The sequence below is a fragment of the Oreochromis niloticus genome, linkage group LG6, assembly GCF_001858045.2.
Source record: "Oreochromis niloticus isolate F11D_XX linkage group LG6, O_niloticus_UMD_NMBU, whole genome shotgun sequence".
In the NCBI taxonomy this organism is placed as follows: domain Eukaryota; kingdom Metazoa; phylum Chordata; class Actinopteri; order Cichliformes; family Cichlidae; genus Oreochromis; species Oreochromis niloticus.
The window spans coordinates 16,499,301-16,527,201 of NC_031971.2; the positions used below are offsets into that span (position 1 = coordinate 16,499,301).

At 40.9% G+C, this 27,901-nt stretch overlaps 1 protein-coding gene and 1 long non-coding RNA gene across 20 annotated transcripts in view; one reads left to right on the forward strand and one right to left on the reverse strand.

Moving 5' to 3' along the window:
- The window catches only part of hhip (hedgehog interacting protein), a 36,508-nt gene extending 23,699 nt beyond the window's left edge, over positions 1–12,809 (reverse strand). The window contains exons 1-4 of one of the 3 annotated variants that reach the window (XM_003449669.4): positions 11,993–12,809; positions 8,180–8,372; positions 3,474–3,618; positions 826–1,027 (exon numbers count right to left, since the gene is read on the reverse strand). In XM_003449669.4, coding sequence (XP_003449717.1) covers positions 826–1,027; positions 3,474–3,618; positions 8,180–8,372; positions 11,993–12,262 — 810 coding nt within the window. In that variant the 5' untranslated portion in view covers positions 12,263–12,809. Of the gene's footprint in view, positions 1–825; positions 1,028–3,473; positions 3,619–8,179; positions 8,373–10,351; positions 11,090–11,381; positions 11,479–11,992 lie in introns of those variants that run through there. The other 2 variants (XM_005469870.3, XM_025908001.1) reach the window with 2 other exon arrangements.
- The window catches only part of LOC102076523 (uncharacterized), a 47,264-nt gene continuing 29,895 nt past the window's right edge, over positions 10,533–27,901 (forward strand). For 3 of the 17 annotated variants that reach the window (XR_003220473.1, XR_003220476.1, XR_269288.4), the window contains exons 1-2: positions 12,930–13,180; positions 14,087–14,177. This is a non-coding gene — a long non-coding RNA (uncharacterized LOC102076523). Of the gene's footprint in view, positions 10,569–12,830; positions 12,910–12,929; positions 13,190–13,624; positions 13,982–14,086; positions 14,178–14,657; positions 14,957–22,707; positions 22,764–27,901 lie in introns of those variants that run through there. The other 14 variants (XR_003220462.1, XR_003220463.1, XR_003220477.1 and 11 more) reach the window with 11 other exon arrangements.

Consider the following 27,901-nt stretch of genomic DNA (forward strand, 5'->3'; position numbering starts at 1 on the left):
AACAATAAAATTCCTGTGCACCTTTTTTTATTGCTTTGGCTATGTTTACTTTTCCCACATAGGGCAGATAGCCAAACAAAAGTAGAACATATGTTTACCCTGCCATCCTCCCTCTTCTGGCAGGAGAGATGGTCAGACAGACAAGTTAAATGTTACACAGGTGCGGATAGATCCACCTTTTCAGGTCTACAGGTCTTATTTGTATTAATAACACCCCCATGACTACACTAAAAGTGCAGGATGAGGTGAAAAGATTTCACAGACCTCTAATATGAAGTTATTTGTTTAACTGAATTACAAGCATAAACAAGGTTACAATTTAAACTTAACTGTCATTCCCATTATCACGTGTGGTAGTCATATAAATAAGTCCCTATAATATTGGAACCCTTAAAGGAACAATATGGGAGAGATTAAGAAAGCCATTAACCATTCTTGTGAGAGGTAGCAGAAAATGATCATTTTGCTTAATGTGTGCAGTATGTACATTTAATTAGCAGGTATTAGCGTAATGCACAACCACAATTAATGAATGACTGCTTGTTTGGTCTAATCATATAATTTAATACTAATAGTATGCAAGCAAGACTGCCAAGGGATTTACCTTGGCTGGAGACATTCCATTACACAGGTGAAAACATTTGTGTTGGGAAGACATGTGTTGTATTACTTCCTTACTCTAGAAATGTAGCAGAAACTATTTTATGTACTCTCAGCCATGTTTCTTTCTTTCTTTTCCCTTTGTTCTTTACAACTATGATTATCTAGTTCAACATATTACCTCTATAATTCACAGGTAACAGTATGAGGCAAAGTTGGTCCTACCTTCAAGCCGCTCTGCACTATCTTGTGGATGTCCAAGAAAGGCTCCTTAATTAGCTCGAGGTTATGGTTGAGTATCCTGACAATTCCCTCCCTCTCAAGGACAAAGAGCCGCTGGGAACCATCTCCACAGTGCACCACAGCCACCGGCTGCCTTAGACCACTCAACACCTCCTGGGCACAGTAGCAGTTGTGTTTGTGTTTCCTGGGTAACAAGGAAGATACAAAATGTCAAGGGCCCTGTTCATATTTGCCATCAACATGCGTCTTGGGTGATCCGATCATAAACGGACCGTGCTAAGTGCGTCAGTTCACACTTGGCATTAGCATACGTATCGAGTGACCACTTGTGACCGGATCTCACTCTTCCACTCTACAGGCAAACAAACAAGTACTCTACATTATTTCCGCTTGCTAAGGCCAAATGTTGGAATCCTGCATGGGCTCAAGTTTGCAAACTCAATTCTGCTTGCAACCAGAGAGCAAGCGGACTACTAGACTACTGGAACTTACTTGTTACCAACAATTATCTCTGATTCCAATCCAGAACCGCCACCCTGACTGATCGGTTTTGAGTACATGAGCTGAACCATGGCTAAGCAAGGTCAAACACTATAAAGTGTTTTATTTTTCCTTGCACAACAGTATTATTCAAAACAAATGGTTAATGATAGCTGCAGGTAAACAACTCAATTCACTGTGCCAAATGTGCTGTTTTTCACTGGGGAGAGGCAAATTACTAGAGTACTGCTAAAAGAACTGATGCCATTTGCTGCGCAGACCACCAGAGATAATGGAATGACTGACTCAATGTGAATGCTTCCTGGGTTCATTCAATACTCTACTGTACTATACTATCTCTATACTTAGATTTATTCACCAATGAACAGATCATCTAAGACACATTTTAATGCCAGATATGAACAGGAACAGAGAATGACTATGTCAGTGAATACAGCAATAAGACAGAACAGCAAGACTTTCAGGCAGCAGTACAGATGGAAGAGAAAAACAAAATAACCCCCAAAACTTACCAGAGTCTTTATAAGATATCTGCCAACCACCTGCCACCTCAACAAGTTCAGTGAATCTTGGCATTGACTCTACAGGAACATTTTTCTCACAAAACGATATCTCGTCGTTTTATCAGAACATCATCTAAAAGAACTGCAAAGACCACCAAGAGCTATGGTTCACTGATCCACATCATTTTCATAATCATTATCCTCTATAAATGTCTGATCACAGGCCAAAGGTGATCGCACTGAACAGATCTGCAGTCACCCTTACCTCTACTGGGACAAACATACCTGAAAGCAGTGAAACCTCCATAGCTTTACGCCGTAGGCTTCAAATGTTGAGGTTTTTCCATATATAAACTAAAAGAATAATACAATATATGCTGCAATAGTATACATGACCTGCACAATGACTAAAAACAATTATTGCTGTAGGTATTTGAAAGGTGTCCTAGCTCATAACTACTAAATCCATTTACATGCTGCACTGTCAAGTTTTATTGACTGTTATGATCCTGGGTCTTGGAGTTCTGTTTTTTTTTTTTTAAAGCTTTGTACTCTTTGTTCTTAGACATTTTATTTGGTTTCTTTGCGAGTTTATGTTCTTAGTTCTCTGATTATAGGTTGAGTGTTTACTCCTGGTTTGACTTTATTCCATTTTATTACCTGTTTACTCTCCTAGTGTGTTTCCCTGTATTTGTGTTTCTCGGTTCGTAGACTTCATTATTTGATTATTGAACATCACGTCCACCTAATAAAGATATATTTTCTGTTTAACCTGCCTGCCTCCAGGCATCTGCACATGGGCACTCTATCTGCAATTCATGACACTCAGAACAATAAAATATTATAAGAAAAGTGCCATTGCCCATCTTTATTCAAAACATCAGTTTTTCTGGGCAATAATTGTGTGTGTCAGATCTGGCTCTTTGAAAGAAGAAAACCCAGTAAGTTCAACCTCAATGCTATGACGAAAATCAGTCCATAACCATCCACAACACCCAGTGACAACATATGTGTAGTATCTCAGTAGCTCAGCTGATTTAATTCTGGCTCTTTCTCACACCCTTTTAAAGTAACGGAGCCTGTTCACTGTCATTTATATGCTTACACTTCTCAGAGGACATGAGACAGAAGAGACAATTTAAGCCCTTCACTCAATAAGTGTCGGAAGTTATTTGACGGAAAGTTGGTTGCTGCTGTTCAGGTGCCTAGTCTCTGGCCTTTCTGCCCTAGGGAAAACTGAGATGAAAGGCATCCCCCATGGACAAAAGGGCAAAGCTCTCTGTGATGTACAGACCTTTGCAGTGAGGGAGGAAAGCAGAATGACGCAGGATAAGCATTTTCATTATGTTAGCAAAGCTGAGCAAAAGCAGTCTGGACAAACTTTAGGATTACAGGAGAAATTGCATGGCATGTCAGTTTGAAAGTATGGACCATGTCAAAATGGACCAGTGAACCCAAAACATGTTACAAAGCTATGCCTGCTTCTCATAGGTATAGAAGAAACCCAAGAAGCTAATTTTGTTAGAACACATGACACTGTCAAAACTTATTTTAAAAATTACTTTAGATCTTCCATAGTATCACGCAATCAATGCAGTAAAACACTGTAAAAGTCAGACTACATACCTGCTGATTTCTTCTATTTTCTCATCTCCCAAGTAGTTAGAATCCTGACGATGTGATTGCTTTCGTTGAAAATCTGGAAAACACAAACTGGCATCTCTCCTCCCATAGTATTGGCAGAACTCATCCACATCGGCTTGGAACAGTTCTAGAAAACACAACAGATATCGAGATATGGAGTCATGCACTCACTAGATACTGCATGGCTTCTTATACTTGGCTCGTCTGGCCTGCTTGCTTTGGTTTGCCTATAATGTATTGTGGCTATTGTGCAAGAGAAGATGAGATTGTAAGTGGAGGCAGAAGAAGAGAGATGTGATGAGAAATGATGTGATGTGCTAGTGTGTCAGGGAGAGTTGGAGTTCTACTTGACGAGCCAAACCAAATCCTGGCTAGACTGAGCTGAAAAGAACAAGTGAAAGCAAACTGGGCCAAACCAAATGGATCACAGATTAGAAAGGGCTCTACGGTGAACTATACCTCTTCCGGAGAGAAGAATGACTGCATTCTAAATTTTAGTTTACCTTGTCATTATTTTTATTCATGAAATAATGCTCATGCCTTAGTCCTAGTAGAAGAGACTGTCTTTCTATTCAGTTGCTTCAACACCATGCAATAATGAGGTTGCAATCCTTTAATTATAACTGCTTTAGATAGTTAAACCCAGTGTGCGCTGTCGGTGTACACTAAATGGAAGCTTATTGGAAATGAACAGCAACACATTGCAAGTGGCAGCAAGATTCATCAAGTTTGCTGAGGAAGTACACATCTCAGCTGCTGTACATGAAAAAAATCTGAAATAAACCTAGTACAAGAACTGGCATGATGAGGACTACAATTTTGTCTGTTTGGCACTAAAAATATAATTCTTCAACTGATTCATAGATCATTTGATGGTTGACTAGGTTGTGACATACACAGAAGTGGTCTTAAGAAAGCTATTTCTAGGGAAAAAAAGAAAAAGAAAAAACCCCCCACTGCATCCCAACGAAGACTCCACAAAGCTCCACAAGGAGTTCAATCATTTAGAAAAATGTGAGACACAAAGAAAGCCAAATATATGATTACTAGAATTATTAACTAGGTAAACCCTTGCCAAAACCATCTGACTCTATACCAGAAACAATATGTCTCCATCGCAGTGAATTATGGGAACCAAATTAATTTCATGAATCACACATATACCCCCTTAGTATATTCTGCAAAACTACAGATACAGAAAAAAATAATTTGAAAACAAATCTCAAAAAAGTTACCAAACTACAAAAGTCTTCTAAAACTAAATTTTTACAACTTTTCCCATTATTATTTCTCAAAATCAACACATTAAACGGTTCATCCAAATCTAGAGATGCTGGATGGCAGTTTCCAATTTTCAAACTGTATTCATTCACTTAGCTGGAGTTAAAAATGTTATTCCTTCATTATTCTTGCCAGTCACAGGTATCCTAAAATGTTCTTTGATAAAAGAAAAACAAAACAAAAACAAAACAAAAACAATCAAATTACTTGTTTTACTCTTCAAAAATGTCAGGCTGTTTTGCATTACAGAGCTGCACATGGGCATAGACTGTGAAATGAAAAAGTCCACCTGTTTAATATGGCATGTGACTGTGAATAAACAAAATTGTTTTCAGGGTGAGAGCTTTTCATCACTTGAATTGCCAAACAAAGACATGATGTTCCGAAATGCTGACTGATTGTATTTCCATAAATTCTGCCCATGAGTTCAAGGTAAAACTGACATCACATCATTCCTTATTTCCCTTTGGCCTGCTAGTTTACCTAAAACGACTTAGTGCCAGAGGAGAGGGTAATCTGCATAAACACAGCAGTCACACAGAGCTGCCCCTCCAGCCAGCGCAGTCACAACATTATTCCCAGCAATAAGCAAAGTGCGCAGTGGGTCTTCGGGGCCCTTAGCGACCTAAAAACAATCTTACCAATATTGTTTCCTTTAGTCAATCCCTCAGAGGACAGAGGAAAGCAAATACAGCAGTGATAAAAACACAAACAGGACTCTCCCTGTCCCTCCTTTCATCTCCTCCCTTTGCCCCACACCGCAAGGGTTGACCGCACCAAATACTGGAGGTGATAGGATATCCCCTCAAACATCTAAACATAACATGAAGATCAAACACACATAGAAACACACACACAGCTCTGACTATACCACCCACACTCTAGTGTCTGCAGTTATCTTAACCATGCTGGTTGGGGACATCGAATGGAGGGTGCAGGGATGAGTGGAGGAGGACATAAGAGAAGTATGGAGAAGGTGGGAGGCCCCCAGGCAGAAGTGAGAGTCAAAGCAGTAAATATCTTTATGGAGAAAAGGGGTACATGGGCTAATCAAGGGCTGGTAGGAAGTTTCATGGGTGCAGAACGACAGTTATGGGTGCTGTAAAGGCTACTGTTTCAATTTAAAACCTGTGACTGGTGGTTTTGTATTGGCAAAACAGGTGACACTGACAGGCAAGGTTTGTGGTTATGTTCACTTTTGCTGCCTCCCATTACAATATTCAGGTACAATATCTAAAAAAAAAAAATGCATTGCACATTTAAAAATTCCAACTTAATTGTTACCATTTATGGTAAATGCCTAAGAAAAGCATTGCTCATATTGTACATGATTCAATCAAATTAATCTGTCTGTAGTTTGGAGATGATTTTCACGAATCGTCAATATCTCCTTGTATGCTTGACAATGTCTTCTACCTTCATTGCAGGGTGTGCACTAACAAAAGATACTGTAAAAGAGTTAACATTAAAAAAAGGCAGGAAACAAACCGAAGGAGAAAAGAAGTGAGAGAACAAGGGAGCGAAGGCAAAGACACACAGAGTGAGAGACAGAACTCTGTCCATATTCCTGGCTCCCCACTGCTAAAGTTATACTTCCATCTGGTTATCTTCCAAGGCAACCTGGGTGGCCCACCCAAAGTACTTGACATCTTGATGCACTTCAGCAGTTTTACATACACACAACCTTTGTAGAAAAATAAATGTGTCATTCGTCACCACATATGCTGATCTGTGGGGGCTGATGGGGGGTGTACAGGGAGGAGCCTACAGTGGGGGGAGGGGGTGGGAGTCGTGTCTGGATTCTTCTCTTGAGGTTTTCTGGTTTGACTCTCTGAGCCCATATGTCTATCAGTTCATAAGCAAATAATGTAACTCCAGACAGTGCCAGACTTCTTCTTTGCCTTTGCTCTGTAGAGTCCGTCTCACCAACCTCAGTTGTAGTTGAAGTGTTGTACACGATGCTACGGTAGGCCATTAAATGCAGATGAGCAAGGACTCCGATGGAATGTATGTGTTTGATATTTCATTTGAGCTGCAGCGTATCATGCGGGTGGATTGCAGACAAGTGTGTTTGAAACTGTTCTCTGTTTGCAAATCTTAGCAGATCTAATCAGTTTGTGGCGACCGAGACTGGAAGAAGACTTGGTTGCAGGAGAAGAGACAGTCAAGAAGTGTTTGATCTCGTGTGGTATGTACTCTGAAGGTACCTGTGATCTTCTGGGGAGCAAATGCTTTAGTGATAGAGGTGTCCCATTTAACAGTACATTACACATAGAGGAAACCGTTGCATCAATGGCTTTTTGTTTTTTTAGTGTTTCTGCCATCTAATAGTCAGGAACGACAGAGGCCAGTACAGCAACACTTCAGCTATGTTTACAAATCATGTTAACCTACTACCCAAATGAAAACAGTTTAATGGCAGAGCATGAGAGAGTTTTTTAGGTGACAGTTTATGTCTGAGGAAGGCAGAGCGCCCAGCAGTCATGTCTAGACCACAGCTAGGGTGCATATGCATCCCAAATACAGATTCAACTCCAGCAGTTCAGTCTAGCAAGTTGTATCCAGGAACAGGTTATAAAATAGTTCACTTTGCTCCAGTCAGTCAAGTTTTCTGGAACACAGGTCAGGCCGGCTGGATTTTGTCAGTGCATTCATGAAATTTGTTTTCACACCCACCTTTGCATATCTAATATTTTCCATTCACATGTCACGAACTGTCTCAAGTCTGCATATTGTTACTACCTTCAAGGGCTTCAGAAAGTTAATTTATTGCAAATTTCTGCTGATTAAAATAACCCTGCATGATCCCAACAGACCTAACAGAGACGTGAGAACAACAATATCGGCACCTGATGACATAAACACAGCTAGACTCGATACTGTGTCATAAGAAGCACAAAAATCACTCTCCACATTTGATTACTCAAATGTGCTAGGCCAGCCTGCACACTAATCAGGTGCTGGGTCCATACAGCCAGAGTGTGGCAAGTGATTTTACTGATGCATTAAGAAACGAGGCAGAAAGCAAGCAAAACGGGTGAGACAAGCAACAGCAAATCGGGGTGAGGTCAGATGAGGTAAGAGCTGCATAAATAAATATCCACAGACCAGACTATTGACGCACCACTTCTTGCATAAGTCCAAAAATCTTCCAGCTGCACATGCATGTGCAAGCTGAGTCTCAATGAGACGTGTGGCCGGGTTCGATTTTTTTTTTTTTTTTTAAATAAATCAAAATCAACATGTTCGCATCATTTTGAATTTATGAGAATTACAAATGAACAAATATAGCAAATGCTTACTTTTACTTAATCTTTTCCACTGTAGATGTTTACTTGGATACCACCAGGTAACCACACGGGCAACATTAAAGTTATAATAATGGCCATTATTATCTGTGTAATTACCTGGTATGTGCCCCCTGCAGGTGTAGTAGAACTCGCGGCAGAAGTTCTGGCAGAGCCGTGGCAGGTCTGGCTCCCTGTGTGGCATCTTATCCATGTCCAAGGAGTGGAACAACACCTGGGCATTGGGGGAGCAGCGAGCACACTTGATCTCCTCCAGGAGACGTCCACATTCTGTATTGTTGGTGGAGAAAATCTGGAGACCACACGCAACAAGGGCATACGCCTGATTAGAACGGCTGGCTGTTTCCTTTTACCTCTCACTTCACACTCACCACGCAAGCCAGCATGTAGTTTAGGATTAGCTGGACATTTGGTGATAGCAGCATGATAAATATTACACTATGAAGAAGGGAGAGTTTAGATTGTGAGATTCATTTTCAAATCTTTGTTATAAATTCCTGAATATGACGACACTGAGAATTTAGAAAAACTACGCAAGATGCTTTCAAATGATCTCACTGAGTTCAAATTACCCTTTAAACTGGACTTTTATATATTTTTGTATATTTATTTCAGTGTTAGGCTTGTATATATCAGCTCAGTAAATATCTATATATGATGTCTAACATTATACTCCCATTTAACTACATGAAATTAGCCAATGTGATACATGTAAAGCAAGTACTCACACGATTTAAAGATAGTTATAAGATATATATGACATATAATTTGTTCACTACATACATGAAAAGTTTATGTTAATGCCATGGACTCTGTTAATGTTCTACAGTGGATATGTTTGGGTAGTTTTTATCTAGTTTTAGTTTTTATTTCTGTCAGTTTGAAGTCTGCAACATCTCCAGAATCGCATCTGCATTACCCAACTCCACATTTTCAGCAGCAACTAGTGATGTCACTTACCTCCTTGTTCTCCCACTGGAGATTGCATGATCCCATTCATAAAAGTGAATTCTAACAAAGATCTAAAAGTTGTTTTTGTCTTTTGCTGAAATACTCAACATGTTTAAATTTTCTATACAATTGCAACATTTTTTTTATTCAGTCTCCTTTTGTACAGACTTGTCAAGCCTACAGTCCGACCTCCCTTTCTGTATACAGAAATAAACAAAAAGATCCTCTCATTCTCTGCCTACTTACCAAGTTCACAAACACTTAAAATCAAATTACGATACCCACGCCTGACAAATTTCGAAGCATAAAATGAATGAAACCAAATAAGCGCCTCAAAGCCTGACTTGGGGTCATTACGCAAAGGTATACATAGACTTCATCCAAAAGAAATTAGCAGGATTATTTACATAACAAATTAGCTATAATAAAACACAATGTAATCTGTTTTAGGTCAAGTGCTGTTTGCAGGCAGCAGGCTGGTAGTGCTTTGCTCTGTGTGAGGTCCATGTGTAAACACCAATTTAGAGATAGACAGGCACATCATTCCCTCTCTGGTATCAACAAATTAGCAGTCTGTCGAAGTCAATTAGACCAGGGGACACAAGGCTAACATATGGACACCTTACACTTTACTCTAGTTGCAGAGCGAGTTGAAGCTGCAGAACAGATTTTCTCTTCGGAAGTTGTACAGAGCTGATTTTGCCCAACAGGTGAAATACTTTCAGACATGCAAATAGGAAATCGCAATTCATAGAAGGCAATGTAATGGACCAAACAAAGACAGAATCATACTGAATGGTATCTTTGTTCTGCAATTTATCTAACCCCTTTCCGAAAGGGAGCTCCGCGCTGTATGTACAGTGTGTTCCTCTGTCTCGGTATCCTCTACACTCATGCCATGTAGTGTTGTGGGCATGCCTGCTCTCCTGCTCTAAATTGCCCATTGATTCTGCGTGCCATAGGCTGGCACAAGGTCCACAGAGAGTAGCATTTGTGTGCTCTCAACCATGCCCTGTGTCCATATGTTACTGGGATGGGCTCCAATGTTGCCATCATCCAAACCAGAACAAGTGAACCTTTGTTTGTTGTCTCTCGCTCAATCTTGGTGAGTACACGCCTCAAAAAAGCAGGGAGAAAACAGCAACGAGGAGGCTCAGCTGTCACACTTTCACAGAGATCAAGAGCAGAGTCACAATCGGAGAAAAAAAGTGGAACTACATCGGGATAATAAAATAAAATAAAATCATGAGTAACTCAACTCCCCTGTCATTTCAGATTTTTACATTGCATTTTTTTTATTTATTAAAATTCCCTTCACACCTGCAAAGCTCAGCCTCGTGTGGGAGAACAGCTGCTCCTTCTATGATCGCATCTGCATGACTCAACAGCAGAAATTCACAGAAGAAACACATTAACACATAAAAAATGAAAATGTAAAATACGATTCAGCTGGAATAGAAAAAAGAGAGAGAAAAAATCTGGACAGTCCTCACACAATCAGGGAGACTGGGATAGGAGAAGGAGGACAAGCACTGAGGTAGGCAACACTAAGCTTTAACAAAACACTTGTCCTCAGGGAATAGGTGTAAGTTTGTTGGCAGGGGGATATAGTGAAAGACACGCACCCTCTCAAAGGCAGTAACACTTGGACAGGGGCTCATGACTGGGGGGAGAATGATGTTCTCCAGCTTCTCCCATTAGTGAAACCAACAAACACAATGGTGTTGTTGTTATTCTTTTGCCATAATCAGAAAGGGCTCCGTGTGTGGGCAGTGTAGTGGGGAGGAGGAGAAGTCGAGTTCGTCCTATTCAGTTTCGACCCCCCCTTCTTATTTGCATGACTTGAGCAAATTAAATGATGCAATATGGCTTTTTGTCGCAACACAAAGTGAGATACCACCCAGCCACTGAATGATTCGAGGGGTGGTTTACATGAGAATGGCCCGGTGAGGATCCAAAGGAATCTGCTACAAGTTTGGCCGCATACACTAGCTGTTTTTTTTTTTCTCTCCTTCCAGCATTTCCGAAGAGCGGTTTAATTAACACACACACCCCTCTGAGCTTTGCGCTGCATTACATTTTAACACTTACATTATTACCTCGGTTGGCGCCATAACGGTCAAGAGTGGAACGTAAAAGCGCGAGACACTTAAAAGACGTTAGACAAATAAACGTCTGAACGTTAACTCTGAAAACCACTGAGAACCAACGGCTGCCAAACAGCCGGCAAGAGGGGAAAAATCCTTATCAGCTCCCAGTTCCAGTAAAAAGGTCGACGGCTGAATTTTAAAAAAAAAAAGGTACAGCCGAACTCCTACCTTGTCGGGTAAATGGTTCAACAGTTAGTTACCTAGCGCCTCTTTCTGTCTCTCTCAGCCGGCGGTTGGAGCTCACTGTGGCCAGCGTAGAAGTAACGTAAATCGGGCGAGTGATTGCCATGGTAACAACGAAGCGGATTGGACACACTGAATTAGAGTCTAACCGTATTGTGCGAAGCTGGTAAACATTTTATTGCTGAAAGCAGGATTTTTGTTCACTTTTAAGGACTACAACGGAAACGATAGGCTGCCTCCAATAGAAGCAGATTAAGTTGTTCTCCGAAGATTGTATAAATGCTACAGCGATGCTGAAAAGAGGGGAAATAAATAAATAAAATTAAGCCACGCACACGTATATGCTTACAGTTTTATGAATGGGGATTTCACCTGAAGCTATTTAAAGGTCGCCTACCACTAAGGCTACAATAGCTTTCCCACAGCAACATAAAAATTAGGACTTCTTCTTGGCAGGATAGCCCAAGGCAACTTCCTCTTACCATCCTCAAATTCAGCTGTCGGCAGTAAGAAGCAGAATGACAATGCACAAAGGTTGTAAATGCATGTCCTCAGGTGCCTTAGCAATAAAAAAGGCAGTCCTTTCATTAGACGAAAATGCAGCGTGTGCGGACGGACTTTAACTTACCCTGGGATCCCTGCGGTGCAGGATCTGATAGGCGGCTCTCCTGGTGGGGCAGCAGGATACGCGAGGATACAGCCTGTGGCAAACTTCTCCTCCGCTGCTGCCGTCAAGCAACAGTTTTCGCTCCCTTTTCTTCAGCCGCTTAGGCAAGCTTCCGTCGTAACATCTTCTTCTCCTGGGGCTCATTTCTCCTCTCTCGCCAAACTTTGCGTCCCCACATTCCCACACGTTGACCGCGATGGCCAGCACAAGCACAAATTGCAAATGCTTCATAGTCTCAAAAGATAATAAAATACGCTTGCAATAATATTAATAATAATAATAGAAAATAAAATAAAACGCGTCCCTTTTTTTAAAAAAAAAAAGAGAGAGCGAGAGATGTTGACCTGGAGTGCACTATATTTATATATGTATATATTTCTCCACGCAAGAAGAAAACAAAAGTCAAATTTGTACACGCAGGTGTTCTAAATGTGATTCGTTAGTATGAAAACAGGTGTTTAAAATAAATTAGCCCTACTTTTCCCTTCTCGTTATACAGTATAACTCCGAAAATTAAAATAATATAATAATAACAATATAAAAGCAAAAATAATAACACAGTTTATCCTGATGAGCACAAAAAAGCCAAAACCCGCAAAACAGTGGAAGTGGAAAAAATTAAAAAATTAAAGCCGTGAGGTTCCTTTCAGATGTAATTCCTTTTTGAGCACAGCACGGCAGTTTGGACATGCACAGGTCAAAAAAAAAAACATATAAGAAAAATAAAAGTTGCCTCTCACTAAAGTCCTCAGAGCGCTCACATGTTTTCCCGTGCTCTTTCCTCCTTCTTTTTAACCAGCGCGCGAGAAGAGGAGCGAGCACGGTGACGTATGACTTCGCGGGAGCGCGCGTGTGGCCACAGTCGCGTCCACGTCGAGGTAAACGGTTACCTGGCAGAGCGGCGGACGGAGACAGGAGGCGGTGGGAGGGTGAAGGGTGGGGGGTAAAGTACCGAACGCTCATTCGACGGTAGAGGCGATTAAAACGACTGTTGCTTATTATTCACTGCCCTCCTGTACTTATCACGTCAGTGTAATGACTTATTTTGATAATAGCGAGAGAGAAAATGTAATAGACTATTAAACTTATCCTGAATTCCCTCCCTAAGACGGCGGTCGTTGTTCGTAAAGATGAAAAACCTTTACAGTTGTACGTCAAGTAAGCATTATTCTTCTGATATAGTTTGGTGTACCTAAGGTACATTTACTAAAACTGTACCTGCACGGTTCTGGGGAAGGCTAACACAGGCTTTTAAGAATGGGTAAACTAGCTAGTGACTATTTTAATTAGTAATGTAATTACTAGCTACATTACGTACATAAAGACTTGCATATGCTCTTTTAAACTTGTTAAAAACAATGAGCCTGTGCCTTTTTATACTACTTTTCTGTGTGTTTTTCCCCCCTCATATACAGATTCTCTTTTAGTTAATGAACAGTCATGTCAAAAATGACTCGCCTCTGTTCTTGAATGACTTTACTGTGCCAGCAACTGATATCTCTTAAGAGACTGTAGCATTAGAGAAACGTCACATTGCATACTGTGTCATGGGTTGTTTGACTTCGTTTATGGTCTAAAGGCTTTGCTCTGCAGTACTTTTCTTGTAGGCGGTGGAAAATTGGCTACAATGCGAATCAATCACTAACGACCTGATGCCCAGTGATTTGTTGCTGTACAGTCGTACTTACAGTAAGGCATCTTAATTTGGCTAAAGTCTCCTGATAATACCAAATGTGGGACAAACCCTCTTTCATTCCGCTCTTCAGGAAAGTCACATGATAGCAATCCAAAAGGGAATGTTCAACCCAAAGCAATTACCGGGGAAACATTGGGAAAACCTGAAATCAGTTACATTAGCGGCACCTGTTCTTACTTGGGGGTCTCCAGCACTCACCAAAGCCGCGGCACAGCTTATCTACAGGAATCTGGAGCGGGTGGAATCCAAGAGGGGTTGGTTTGATTGTGGGCAATTATGGAAATGACTCAGTGTGCTATGAAGCTGTGGCAGACCCTGCCAGTTCTGACCCCCTACCCTCTACATTCTTTACATTACAGAACTGGAGATTTTTCAGGACCAAAGCGGGGCCGGAGCGCTACTTGCTGAACTCTGGTTGGAGTATAAGGGCAGATCAGGGCCATAAGAATAGTAGGAATCTTCCACCACCAGCACCACCACCACCAGTATCACCACTAACATTAGAGCTCCGAGCAGAAGAGAATATATGTGCATTGTCAAGCTGCGTGAAAACATGTGGGATGCAGCTGTGGAGCAGAAAAGAGTACATCTGCTCGGAGAGATAGACCCAGAGAATCACAGTTAGACAGACCACAGTTCTTAGCTGACATAGTGAGGCACAGGCTCAGAGCCGAGGCACATATACATGCATGAGAACAAAAATCAGACGCCTATATAAAATGTTTTTGTCTTGCAGTTTTTCCTCTCCATATTACTCACAATCAACCTTTATTGTTTTACATTACATTTGAACTCTGACTCTCTCTTTGCTTGGATTTGGCCCATTCAGATCACATATTCAGAATGCTGATCTAAGTGAAACATCCACATGCAAAGTGCGTGATAATTTCCTGATGTGATACCACCTGCTACGCCCTTTCATTTCTGCAGGGTCAGTGGGGGAAATCTTCTGCGCTCAGCATCTGAACCTCTTTTAAGGATATCCCAGGGGATGATGGTTAGGTTTGCGTGTGACCACATAAGCATCAACAACATGACTCTCATTGCCGCCTCTGCTGTTTCTCCCTAAACTGAAGAAATGCTGAAAGTTTACTCTGTTCTCTCAGTCCGTCTGTTATTGCGTTGTTTGTCTCATAGCTCAGCATCGTGATCGTGTGCGTCCACAAACGGAGTAACGACAGGACTCCACTTGTGTATTTTGTTAGTGTTTCCATTCTAGGCAGTCAAAACCGCCACTTCACACCTAACAGTTCATAAGTCCACCTAAAGTTGTCTCTGAGTGTTGTTGGAGGTGGCCAACATTTAACTGCAGGGTCAGCAGGGTTCATCTGCAAAGATGAAAGCACAAATATAATTTTTATTATTGCACTGAATAATAATCTTGAACTTGAACAGAACATAATGTCTTTTAAGATAAGATAAGATAAGATAAGATAACTCTTTATTGTCATTGCACAGTCATACATAGTACAGTAGTACAATGAAATTAGAAAACTGTCCTACGTCGGCACTACATATAACACAACACGACACGATATGACACATCACAACGCAACACAAACAACACAACACAGTATATTAACTTAGTAAATAAAAAAAGAAGAAGAAGTGTATGTGTATTGCACACTGTTATTATTGCACCTTGTTATTATTGCACCTTGTTATAAATATAAATATTATTATTGTTATTGTTTTAAACATTGTTACCTCCCCCCTAAAAAAGTCCAGGGAGGTAGCCAATCAGGTCAGCTATTTGCATTGATCAGGGCTATTGCCCTATTGTAAAAGCTTTCCTTGAGTCTGTTTGTTCGGGACCTCAGCAGCCTGAACCTCCTGCCAGACGGCAGCAGCTTAAACACCCGGTGTCCTGGGTGTGTACAGTCCCGTAGGATGCTGCGTGCCCTCTTGAGACAGCGAGTGCTGTACAGGTCCTTCAGGGAGGGAAGAGGATGTCCAATGATTTTTTGGGCCATATTGATGACCCTCTGGAGTGCCTTTCTGTGTGCTGTGGTGCAGCTGGAGAACCATGCACCGATGCAATATGTCAGCACACTTTCAATGGAGCAGCGGTAGAAGACGGTCAGCAGCTCCTTCTTCAGGTCCATTTTTCTGAGGATTCTCAGAAAGTGGAGACGCTGTTGGGCCTTCTTTAAGACCGCAGAGGTGTTAGAGCTCCATTGGAGGTCTGTGTCTATGTGCACACCCAGAAACTTGAAACTGGAGACCCTTTCCACGCACTCCCCGTTGATGCTGACAGGCTGCAGCTCAGACTTCCTCCTTCTGAAGTCAACTACCAGTTCTTTTGTCTTGGTGGTATTGAGGTCCAGGTTGTTATCTACACACCAGTCTGACAGCCTCTGAACTTCAGCTCTGTACGCCGTCTCATCTCCCCCTGAGATGAGCCCCACCACGGTGGTATCATCTGCAAACTTGATGACTGTGTTGTCTGGGTGGGTACTAACACAGTCATGTGTGTACAGAGTGTACAGTAGGGGACTCAGTACACAGCCTTGTGGAGAGCCGGTGTTGAGGCTGAGGGCTGAGGAAAGATGAGGCCCCACTCTAACTCTCTGTACACGGTCTGAGAGGAAGTCTCTGATCCAGCGGCAGGTGGTAGAAGGAAGTCCAATTTCCAGCAGTTTAACTATTAGTCTGTCCGGGAGTATCGTATTGAAAGCAGAGCTAAAGTCAACAAAGAGCAGCCTGGCGTAACGGCCCTGCACTTCCAGGTGAGAGATGGTGGTGTGGAGCGTTGTAGCAATGGCATCTTCAGTTGATCTGTTAGCTCTGTATGCGAACTGGAGCGGGTCGAGTGTGGGTGGCAGGCAGGACATGATGTGACGTCGGACCAGTTTCTCGAAGCACTTCATTATAACAGGTGTTAGAGCAACTGGTCGGTAGTCGTTGAGGCTGCTAATGTTAGTACGCTTTGGCAGTGGGACAATTGTGGCTGACTTTAGGCACGGCGGGATGCAGGACTGGGACAGTGAAGTGTTGAAGATCTTAGTGAAGGCCCCAGCCAGCTGGTCTCCACACTCTTTTAGGACCTTTGCGGTTACCCCATCTGGTCCGGCGGCCTTCCTGGGGTTCACTGCCCTCAGTGTGCGCCTCACCTCATATTCCTGCACTATGAGGCTTGGGCTGCTGCTGCTGTCCAATGTTTTTGCTGCTGCTGCCTCTGGTCCCTTCACCTCAAAGCGTGCGAAGAAGTGGTTCAGCTCCTTTTCCAAAAAGCAGTGAAAAAAAGAATAAAACAAAACACTGGAATCTGTCCATTTCCATCTCTTGTGTTGCTGGTGTCATTTTTAAATGTCTCTTAATTAGAAATTTGAATTACCTCCATGGTATCTGGATTTCCATGGGCATCAGTACAGCTACAACACCTCTACAGCTAATACAGCTTTTTTGGATGGACTCACAGACAATATAAAAGATGGACATAGCTAGAATGACATCACCCATTGGTATCTCAAGCTGTGAAGTGAGCATTTTCGCCATTTCTGACTGTGAAATCACACACTCATTAGCTACCAACTTGTCAGTCACAAGTCATTATCCAACGAGCATCATCCCAGAAAGCCTTCCTGCCTGAAACTTTAAAAAGAAATTTTCATTCAGTATGATCCCAGATTAGTTGTTGAGCCTATAAACTCATTATGAAAGTGCCAACAGAGGTCAAGTCCAGGACTGTTTTTCCACTGATTTCGGTCCTATTGCAATCAAGGGTATCGCCCCCTAGTGGTTGTTAAAAAGAATGCAGTTTAAAAGCACCTCTGTGCAGGCTTCACTTTTCAGACTTTTCATGCAAGCTAAGTCCATCTTTTGTGGTCTTTATGAATAGATCTTTCTAACTTCATATTAAGAAATGCATGTGTGTGCATTTAAACAAAAATTAATCTCAAGGTGCTTTAGATTGGGAGGTAAAGACAAACCCCAACAATCAGATGACCTTATGAACAAGCACTTTGGTGACAGTGGGAAGGAAAAACTCACTTCTAATAGGAAAAAACCTCTGACAGAACCAGGCTCAGAGAGTGGCAGCCATGTGATTATCAGTATTATCTGATTCTAATCTCAACTTTGACAAACATATAAACAAGTTCAGCCAGTCCTGCAACTCCCACCTGAGGAATATCTCAAAAACATGATCAATACCGATTTTTAATAACACATAACACATAATAACATGAATGATAGTGTTTAATAACACTATAACACTATCATTCATGCTTTTATTGCTTCTTGGTTAGATTATTGTAATGGTCTTTCAATAAATATCAATCAGAAGACATTAAACAGACTTCAGATTTGCAGGAGCCAGACTTCTTACAAGAGCCAAGAAAAGTTAAGATATTACTTCAGTCTTAATGACTCTATACTGGCTGCCCATTACTTTTAGAAAGGATTTAAATATTTTACTTATTACTTATAAAGCCATTCATTGTCTGGCCCACATTTTATACTCAAACTGCAGTTCTTGTACTAACCATTACACAACCTCTGATCTGAAGGCAGAAACCTGTTAACTATTCCCACCTCAAACTTAAAAGGCAATCAAGCTTTTCCTGTTAGGACTCCTCAGTTGTGCCTGAGGAAGTCCGGCTTACTTCATCAGTGTCTTCTTTAAAAATCACTGCTAAAGACTCATTCATACAACAAATTATATCAAATTTTAAAACAGATTTTTGTGGGGGTTTTTCATTCCGTGCCTGACTCCCTCTTATTATGTTAAGTTATATATTTTTATGTTAATGTTAAGGTATTAATTACAGTGAAATCACAGTGTAGCTTATTCTTAGTTTGATAGTGCGTCTTGCATGGCATGTTTTAATTGATATGTAAATTGTTTTTATAATTTCCTTCTAGGTTGTTCTTTTATTCTGTGTTTCTGGGAAGCTCTTTGTAATGCTGGTTTTGCTAAATGCTATACAAATAGGCTTTATTATTTTTTATTGAAATTTGGTACGCATGTCAGTGTTCCCTTTAGTATTAATTTTCACTTTGTAGGAATAACCACTGGCTGACCCTTCATTCTAGACGTCTAGTTGGTATAAAAATAGTTCTAAAAGGAAAGTTGACACTGAGGTAATGTTGACGACGTTCCCACGCCTTCTGCCCAAGATTCTTAATGAATGTCAACTGGGCATATTTCGTAAACTTTCTAGCAAACAAGAGTTTGTGAAAAGGAATATTGTGTATCAAATGCTTTTCTCAGATGGAACAAAACAAAGCTCATGGGAAGGAAAAGGAGGACAAAAGCAATAAATTGCGAGGTGGATTTTTACTAACCTGTAACCTGAAATTGGAAAGCAGTCGAGGTGATTATTATGCAAATTGTCTAGTGGGGTGTAGAAAGAAGATGACCAAGTAATACAAAATGAAAAAGGAATTGATTTACACTTAAAAAGGTAAAGGTTTTTAAAAGAAACATAAACAAATGCTCATAAGGTAACACTACTGTGTATATATGGATCGAATGTTGTGTGGGCAGCTGATTGCAGCCATTTCATTATAAAATTCATTTTAAAAAACAACACAAACACGTATTTGACTTATGTAGTACAATATTATTATTAATTTTTCCCATTTTCCAAGAGGCAGTCTGACTATTTGGAGTGAAAACAATGTTTCCGGTGTAGTTTTGCAGTCATACGGCAACTGTGTTTTGTTTGTGGTGAGAAACGTGTTTGCTTGCTTTAGATCTGGTTGGTTCAAGTAAAAGATCATTTGCTTGGAATTAAAGGTGCAGTCAGTTGTTTTTGAAGTTATTTAACATAAGAATAGGATACTGTGCTCATAAATATACATTAATAAGTGTGTAATTACATCTTCTAACAAACTCAGAATTCAACCATTAAAAAGGGTGTACGTTTGTAGAACCTGTCATGTTGACCCACTGTCTTGTATACAGCGGCTGATATGGACGTCACCATTCTGCCTAATTGTGTTTTATGTTTTTGGCTGGAGACCGGCCAAAGAGGGAGTAGTCGTAGGGGTTTAAGTGCCATGGAGGTAATTTATTGCCAATATTGTCGCAATTAATTATTGTTAGCTGATTACACATGTGGCCCTCCCGACTCTGGACAGCCGACTTAACAACAGCAGTTTGTTATCATTAGCTAAGATTATGCCAGCTAATATTAGGCTCGGGTGTCCTAAAAATCACTCATTTCTCTCAGACAAACACTTTGATTATATTCACACGTCTTATGAGAGTCTATTCCAGGGGTGGCCAACTCCAGGCCTCGAGAGCTGGTGTCCTGCAGGTTTTAGATATAGCCCTGGGTCAACACACCTGAATCAAATGATTAGTTCATTACCAGGCCTCTGGATAACTTCAAGAAATGTTTAAGGAGGTAATTTAGCCATTTAAATCAGCTGTGATGGATTAAGGACACATCTAAAACCTGCAGGACACCAGCTCTCGAGGCATGGAGTTGGCTACCCCTGGTCTATTCACCAAGTGTCTCACAATGACTAGACCATTAGCCCTGCGTGCTTAAAAATGTTCTGCATGAATTTGAATGTGACATAAAAGGATCATTTACGGGCATCCATATGTGTTGAGTTGCTAGTGACGGACGCACTCGTTAGACAGAGCACAACAAAGGACACTTTGTGCATAATTTGGAGACGTGTGCAGGTTTGACAATTCACTAGCGCCAAATCACAAAAACAGTTGCTTCAAGGCGTTTTATTTTGCAAGGTAAAGGCCCTACAAAAATACATAAAACCAACAATCAGATGACTTCTTATGGGCAAGCACTTGGCAAAAGTGGAAAGGAAAAACTCCCCTTTAACAGGAAGAAATCTGCAGCAGAACCAGGCTAAGTGAGGAGCAGACATCTGCCACAACCGATTGGGAGCGAGGGGAGGGAGACAAGACAAAAGACAAAGGGGCAGCATTTGGCAACCCAACCTACTGAGATGCTAAGATTGAATACTATGAGGGTGAATACGATAAACATTTCACCTGCCTAAAATCAGCATTTTAGTATCATTGTGACCAAGAGAGAAAGGAGATTTCAGGAGGGCTCTAACGTCACTTCACAAAGCCATCACAATTAGACTGTCAGTGCTTCATGTAGATTGAATAATGCGCTATCAGACCACATCAAAAATCCCAGTACAGATATAGCAGTGCACATTTTTAGATTATATCTCTGTTTCAGCCTAAAAGATATTGCCTTTTTGAAAAATACTGCTCCCTTTCTGTCTTAGTCATATAACCATAATAAATGTAGCTAGTAAAAGTATGACCATCATGACGTCAGATAATTGGTCTTAGAAAGTCACAGAAACAGTCATCCACCTGCTGAAGATGCAGTTCTGGTGAAGTAGCCCTACTTATTTGTTTGGATTTCAACAGTTCACACTTTTTAAAACAAAAGGCAACACAAAGCTATTATCTGAATGAAATGCCAGAAGCAATTACTTAGTTGATTTAACAGTGGTATAAGCCCTCTACCCCAGAATCAAAGCACATACAGCTCATACATACAGTATGCACTGCACAGTCAAATCATTCAGCGCACTCCTACGGCGCTGAAATCACATGACGTTATTCCATTTTTCTCCCCTCCACTGCAAACATGAAATCAATAATGTCAGTTCACTGTTAACAGTCGTCCAACCATGTGTGTACTTTTCTTTCATGGCATCCATCCCTCACCTTGCAGCACACAGCAGCATTGCGTTACTCTCACACCTTCTTTAACGACCCTGCTTTGGCAATCGCACGCCTTAAGGCATACAGACCTCGGAAAGTGTTCACAATGTCATTAATAGTTCTGACAACAGCTTAATGAGCCTCTGCCATCTGTTTATGAAAGCTTCAGGGAAAAGCAGGAGAGAAACAAGAAAATCAGATCCAGTAGCCATTCCCAGCTGTGCGAGTGTGCCTGATTTCCACTTGAACAGATCTAAACACATGAGGACATTTTAAGTGCAGTGACTTATGCAGCGTCATCCGCGGTGAGTCAGTGACTGAGCCTGGGCTGTCTGCCCGGTATCAACAGCCTCTAAATCACGGGCTTCAACCATAAGACCACACTACCTCGCCTTTAGCTTCCTCGCCCCTCCTTCCTCTGTACCACCCCGGAGTGTCCTTAGGCCTTGTTTGGCTAAAGTATACACATGGCATGAATAAGTGAAGCCACCCAGGGCTCCCTAGTACGGTGGCACGAGACACATACCGAGTTGCACAAGCTGAGAAGATGGAGTGTCCCGTAACTGCTTGAGCTATGCTAAATGCCTGATGCATGTAAATACACACAAATACAGTGACACAGCTCCATGGAAATAAATACAGCAGCTTTGGCTTCCATTGCTCCTTTCAGGAAACGTAGGAAGCCAATCAGTCATTTCTTTAGACAGATGTCTTTCCAGATGTTTCAACGCAGTGACTCTTTAGATTTCCAACTCAGGGAGCTTATGATGAGTCATTCTGTCTTTCACAGGTCTCGAATCTCTCACTCCATGTCTTTTTTTTCCAGTCATAAAGGAGACAGCAGACAATAATTGAAGCAATTATAAAGTTGTTCTGTTAGGATTTGGCTAATTTCTCCTATACTCTGCTTTGAAAGAGGCTATTTCCCTTTCCTCTTTTTTCCACTTTCTTTGGTCTTCTCCAAACCCTATAATAGAGAATAGCATAATCCCCCCTTTACCCTCCTCCCAGAGACAAGTAAGAGGTTAATGTGCAGATTGATGACTCTTTGTGGTCACTTGTTTGTAAATGTTTCCATCGGGGTTAAACAGATCCCAAAGTAGTACCATGTTAGGCACTACATATGTGTGCAAATTGCAGATTCATTACAGCAGAGAATCACTGCACTGAAAATGAATTTGGTGGGATGGGGGCAGGCAGGCGGCTGGTGGTAAGTGCAGTCTGGTGTGGGCAGCAATGATGGTGGTCCATGACTGTCGATGCTCTCTCTCTTTCTCTCTTCTTTCCCTCCCTTTGCTCCCTCATTCTCAGTACCCCGCCGTCCTCAGCCCATCTGTTCCTGCTTGGCCTCTCGAGCTCTCCATCAGGTAGGCCTGAGCCATTGAGTGCTCCTTCAACTCATGGCATCTGAATAAGCCAGGCAGAGGAGTGTATGTGTGTGTGTGTGTGTGTGTGTGTGTTTGCACATATGCACCTGCACAAGGTCTTTTTTTAATGTACCGTCTACAGTGTTTGATAAATAGGGGCCTTCAAAAGTTATTAGCTGACTACTTAAACTTCCTCTGGCCAGCTCTTTCAAGAATTTCAGGTGACATCAAAAGCCACGACGCACATTTTTTTCCTCCCGTTCCATTTTGCTCACTAAAAACACTAAAAAGTGACTGTTTTGACGCTCTTTCAGATCTAAACAGCGTTTCTCTCTCCAAGCAATTTCTACCAGTTTGAAGAACAACACTGCTAAATTTACACCCCAAATTCTTGCTTTTGCTTGGCGAATGTGGAAAACATCAATTCTCGCTAAACGTGAACATTTTATCTGAGGAGTCAGTCAAACAAAACGAGTACCAGGCCCACCGACCAGATTAATCAGTTCCACTCTTATTTAGATTAAGCAAATGGAAAGAATTTTACTCCATCATTTGGAAAAGTACTGTAGTTCTCAAGGTGGTCCTCAGCATGGGTGTAATTGGTCTGATAGTGCCCTGTACAGCTTCTCCCAAAATTGGACGTCATATGGTTTTTCCAGGACTCGTAGTCAGTTGTGAAATCTCAGTTTGCACAGTCTCTTTGCGTCGGGCTCATTTTACATCGGAAAAGGAAAAGAGGTGACTGGAACAGAAGGTGTGGAATCAGTTAGAGAGGTTTTTTTTGCCTCGCATGCTCCCATTTAAAGGTCACTGTTTGAGAACCTACTTTGTTTTATTGTCCGTGGGAATCGTTGCGAGGTCTGATTTCAGAGTAATATTCCCTTGGCTGGTCCTTTTTCTTCTGTATCAAAAATTCAAAGTGAAAACTTCCCCTTTGTCTGGGATCTGATTACCAAGCATGAGTCATTTTTTTTTAATGATGCGCCAGCCTCTCCTGTCAGGATGCTTTTGTTGTAATCCTTTTCACTTAGTCTGAGGTACGTCTGCTATAAAACACTGCCCAGTTATTACAGTATACATTTTCACATTTCTTGCCTAAATGTAACTCAAACTCTGTTCTCTTTTGTGATTTCGGTTCATACTAGCTATGGAAGGTTTTTGGTTATAGTTCTGATAGTTTTGAAGTAGGCTAATAGCTTGAAAAAAGTAAAGTGCCTGATTTGCTTTTGTTAGCTTCACTCGCACTTGAACTCAGTGTGACACAAATTTGTTTCATTATTCATGTCCAGGTGCATTTCTATCTCGCTTCTGCTATTATTCCTTATGTATCACATAACACTTTGATAGCTAGTTGATAGCTAGTTGCTTGTGCACAAATGCATGTTAGTCAGATATGTTTTGCCTTTTTGTGGCCTGCCTTTTATTAGCAGCAGAGTGATGGCAGGTTTGAGTCAGTGGCTTTATATCTTAAATAGGCAAGAGAAAACAACTCAAGAAAACAGATTACCAGGAAGAGTCAAGCTTACTTTGGAAATCACAGCATGGGTTTATATGTGTGTTAAATGTAATATGTCATCGATTTTTGAACAAATGGCTTCTTTTTCTTTCTGTTGTTTAATTTATTGTATGCACATTTGGGTATACAGCGCAGTTGGGCAACAGGCTCCAAAGTGAACCACATAAAGTTTTTACTTGCTGTCTAAATGTTTCTTAGTTCTACAAATAGTGTTCAGGTCAACTGTGGAAATTGATTTACTCAACATAATCTGTTTTGGTGTCAGGATTGGTTCCAGTTGCACTTTGGATTTTATTATTTAGAACACAAATATGCACAACTACTACAGGTAGCAATCGTTCCTCTGACTCCTGTACTGCTGTCAAGGGACTATATTTCTTGAACTCTTTAGCATGCCCCGCCCCCGATGGACATACTGTTGGCATGTTTTTGTTGTTTTTGTTTGGTTTTTGTTAGCCACTGTGCATTTATAGATTGAATAGGTGGATCACAGCGACACTGATATCTGCTATTTGACATAAGTGCAAACATAAAGACAGTATTAGAATTTCACTCACTAGAACTGAAGAACAGACAATCTGTTGCGCAATAGCTAGCCATGTTATTTGACAGACAGTTGCAATAGAAAACCTCCAAAAAGCACCACAACAACAAACGGAATTAAGAATTAAAGTTCAGCAACTCAAAAAAGTGATGCCAAACAAACTGCTAGTGGTCAAGATCACACCCTGTCACACAAAGCAGCCATATCGTCATACAACATAATTCAGTTCCATTTAATTTAGTTTTATTTATATAGTCACCTAAAGGGACTTTATACTCTAAGTAAAAGACCATACAATAATGAATTTGAATTTGAATTTATTTTATTTAAAAGGGACAGTGCAGTTTAACATAGTTCAAGTGCAAGACATGAGACATAGGTTTATAGCTACTGCTAATTTTCAACAATTGTCCCTTGTTGGGCTTACAGTCTAACAAGGGACTGTTAGACTGTAAGCCTAACAGCTTACAGTCTAACAGTCTAACAGTGTCAGCAATATTTGCTTGAGGTGATCACTGGAGAAACTGCAGCTTTTGGTGTTTGAGCACTAGCTCCATTTTCATTTTCTACAAAGTTTTAAGTAGCTGGGTTGTCAAATCCACTGTCCAAATAAACTTATTTGGGTGTTTTAGTGTCAGTTTAGTTTAAGGTCACGCTTGATATACTAGTAAATTTACCAGTATATCAATGTCTGCCCCTCACTTAGCCTGGTTCTGCCACAGGTTTCTTCCTGTTAAAAGGGAGTTTTTCCTTTCCACTTTTGCCAAGTGCTTGCCCATAAGAAGTCATCTGATTGTTGTTTTTTTTGGATGGCACTAACGCATTAACGAGCTAACCACGCTAACGCATTGCCCCACGCACAGGGCAATCCGCGTTAACTTGCTAATGGAGATTTGCCGTGTTAATGCAGTTATGGCGTTAACGTCATTTTAACGAGATTAACGCTGACAGTACTAATATATATATATATGTATATATATCATTACCAGTGAATTATGGATACAGAAGATTTAATACCCAACGGGTTGTTTCATAGTGTCACGACACAACACGATGTGTCACGTGTCATGACACGATGATGGTCAACCAAACTTTAGCTTCTTATTCCTGCACTGTTGTCATCTGCTCTACGCTGCTATTTTCTTTCATCTATTTTCTTGAAAGCATTTTTATAGTAGCTTATTTTGATAACTTGATCAATAATCAGCGGCTGAACAGCTGCACTGGGAAGATTCAAAATTACTGACTGTAGCGTAAAGAAAGGTATGATCTGTTATTGTTGGTGTTGATCCTACATCATCATAATAATCCAGGTCCAGGATTGCCGTAGCAACTAACCAGTCAACTTGACTGAGTATTCAGTTAACATTAGCCAAGAGGTTAGCTAATGCTAAAACTATTAGTAGCAAACCAACAGGAGTAACCTAAATTTGGCTAGAAGCAAATCTAACGCGATAATATATTTGTTATATTGCCTATTAATAAAGAAAACACTTGAAATGCTCCAGAAAGGAGTTTCATATTTTTCCCCTCCACATTCCAAAGTTATAACATCACAACAACATGATTGGGTCAGTTGCAATGTAGATGCTGGACCAGCATTACTATGATGAACATACCAACACGGGGCTATCACCTAACAAGAACTGAACATGCACAAATTAAACAAACTTTGCATGAACGTCATCAAACATGTGCATGGTGAACACAGTCGTAAGGACGCCTTTCAGTGCTTAACTGAACGGTCAAATGTACAAATATATATGATTGTGGGATTTGTATAAAAATCAAATCTTTGTTGGGACTCCTGCTGTTTCCTCAAGCTTTCGCTTAATCTTTCAGCTGGGTGAGGAAAGCAAAATCTGAATTTATTTAACATAATGCAGCAATCTGGTAATGGCTCGGTCATGAACGTGCATGTTAACCCGCTGAGTGTGATTGAGCAGTCGTGACCCCGGCCTTAGACTTCTCTCAGCGGGGTTCATCTCAGACGAATGGGGTCAGCGCCCTGTCTGCCACTGTATGCCCCCTCCCATTCCTCAAAGCTTCACACTAACACAATGTAAAGGTTTGAGGTAGGCTCACATGGTCTGTCAGACAGGCTCATATGCTCTGAAACACACTGATGTCCTCCAAACATGCACGCAGAACAATCAGCACGAGAACATAAAATACTCAAACAGTCGCACTCCTTATACCACTAAGCACTCAAAAACATAAACACTGCTTCATTATCCCCATGCTCCCCTCACAGCCATTTAGAAGCAGACAACAAATTAACAAAAGTCAGTGACCATAAACACACGCAACATGTGTGTAGTTTCTTGTGGGAATGATCATTTTGTAAATAATTTGGGAAACAAAGCATAAATCAGGACAGTGTAAAAACCCGAGTTTATCTTCAGCTAATTGCAAAGATACAGAGCTGAACTTTCTGGGTGCAGTCCCCACCGTGCTACATTCCACTTGCTGATAGCAGCATTGGACCACCAAGGATTTTAAGTATACTTACATGACTTGATATGTACAAAGACTCTGATAAAATGCTTCCCTCTGCTGCTTATCCATCCTCTCCTCGTCAGAGAAGCAGTGTTGTGCCAGTAAGACGCCATCTCCTAGATGACTAGTCTTAAAGAAGAGCTTTGAATTCTGTGCATTGCTGAGTCTCAAAGACAGTTTTCAGCTGTGTCTATTCATGTGCCCCAAGATACATTTCAGTAACGTTTTCATTAATTATGGATTTAAAAAATGAGTGCCAGTTTGCAAAAACCCCCACCAAATTATCCGAAAACTAAATAACACTACGGCTAAGTACGATTCTTCTGTGTAATTTTGGCAAACCAACCCTTGATAAAGTATATTTGGCACAGGTGTTGTACGTAATTGTGCACAGCAGTATTATTTCGCAGATTATGTTCAGCACAAGCAGGTGTTTAGTGCCAGTGCTCGCAGATGAACCATTTGCGGTATAATGTTGTAAATGGCTTTATTTTTACTCACTCTCTGGCAGTGGAATGTAAAAAGAGTAAATGGGGGGAATTGCCAACATCAGGCCACAACTGGAATCAGTATTCCTTA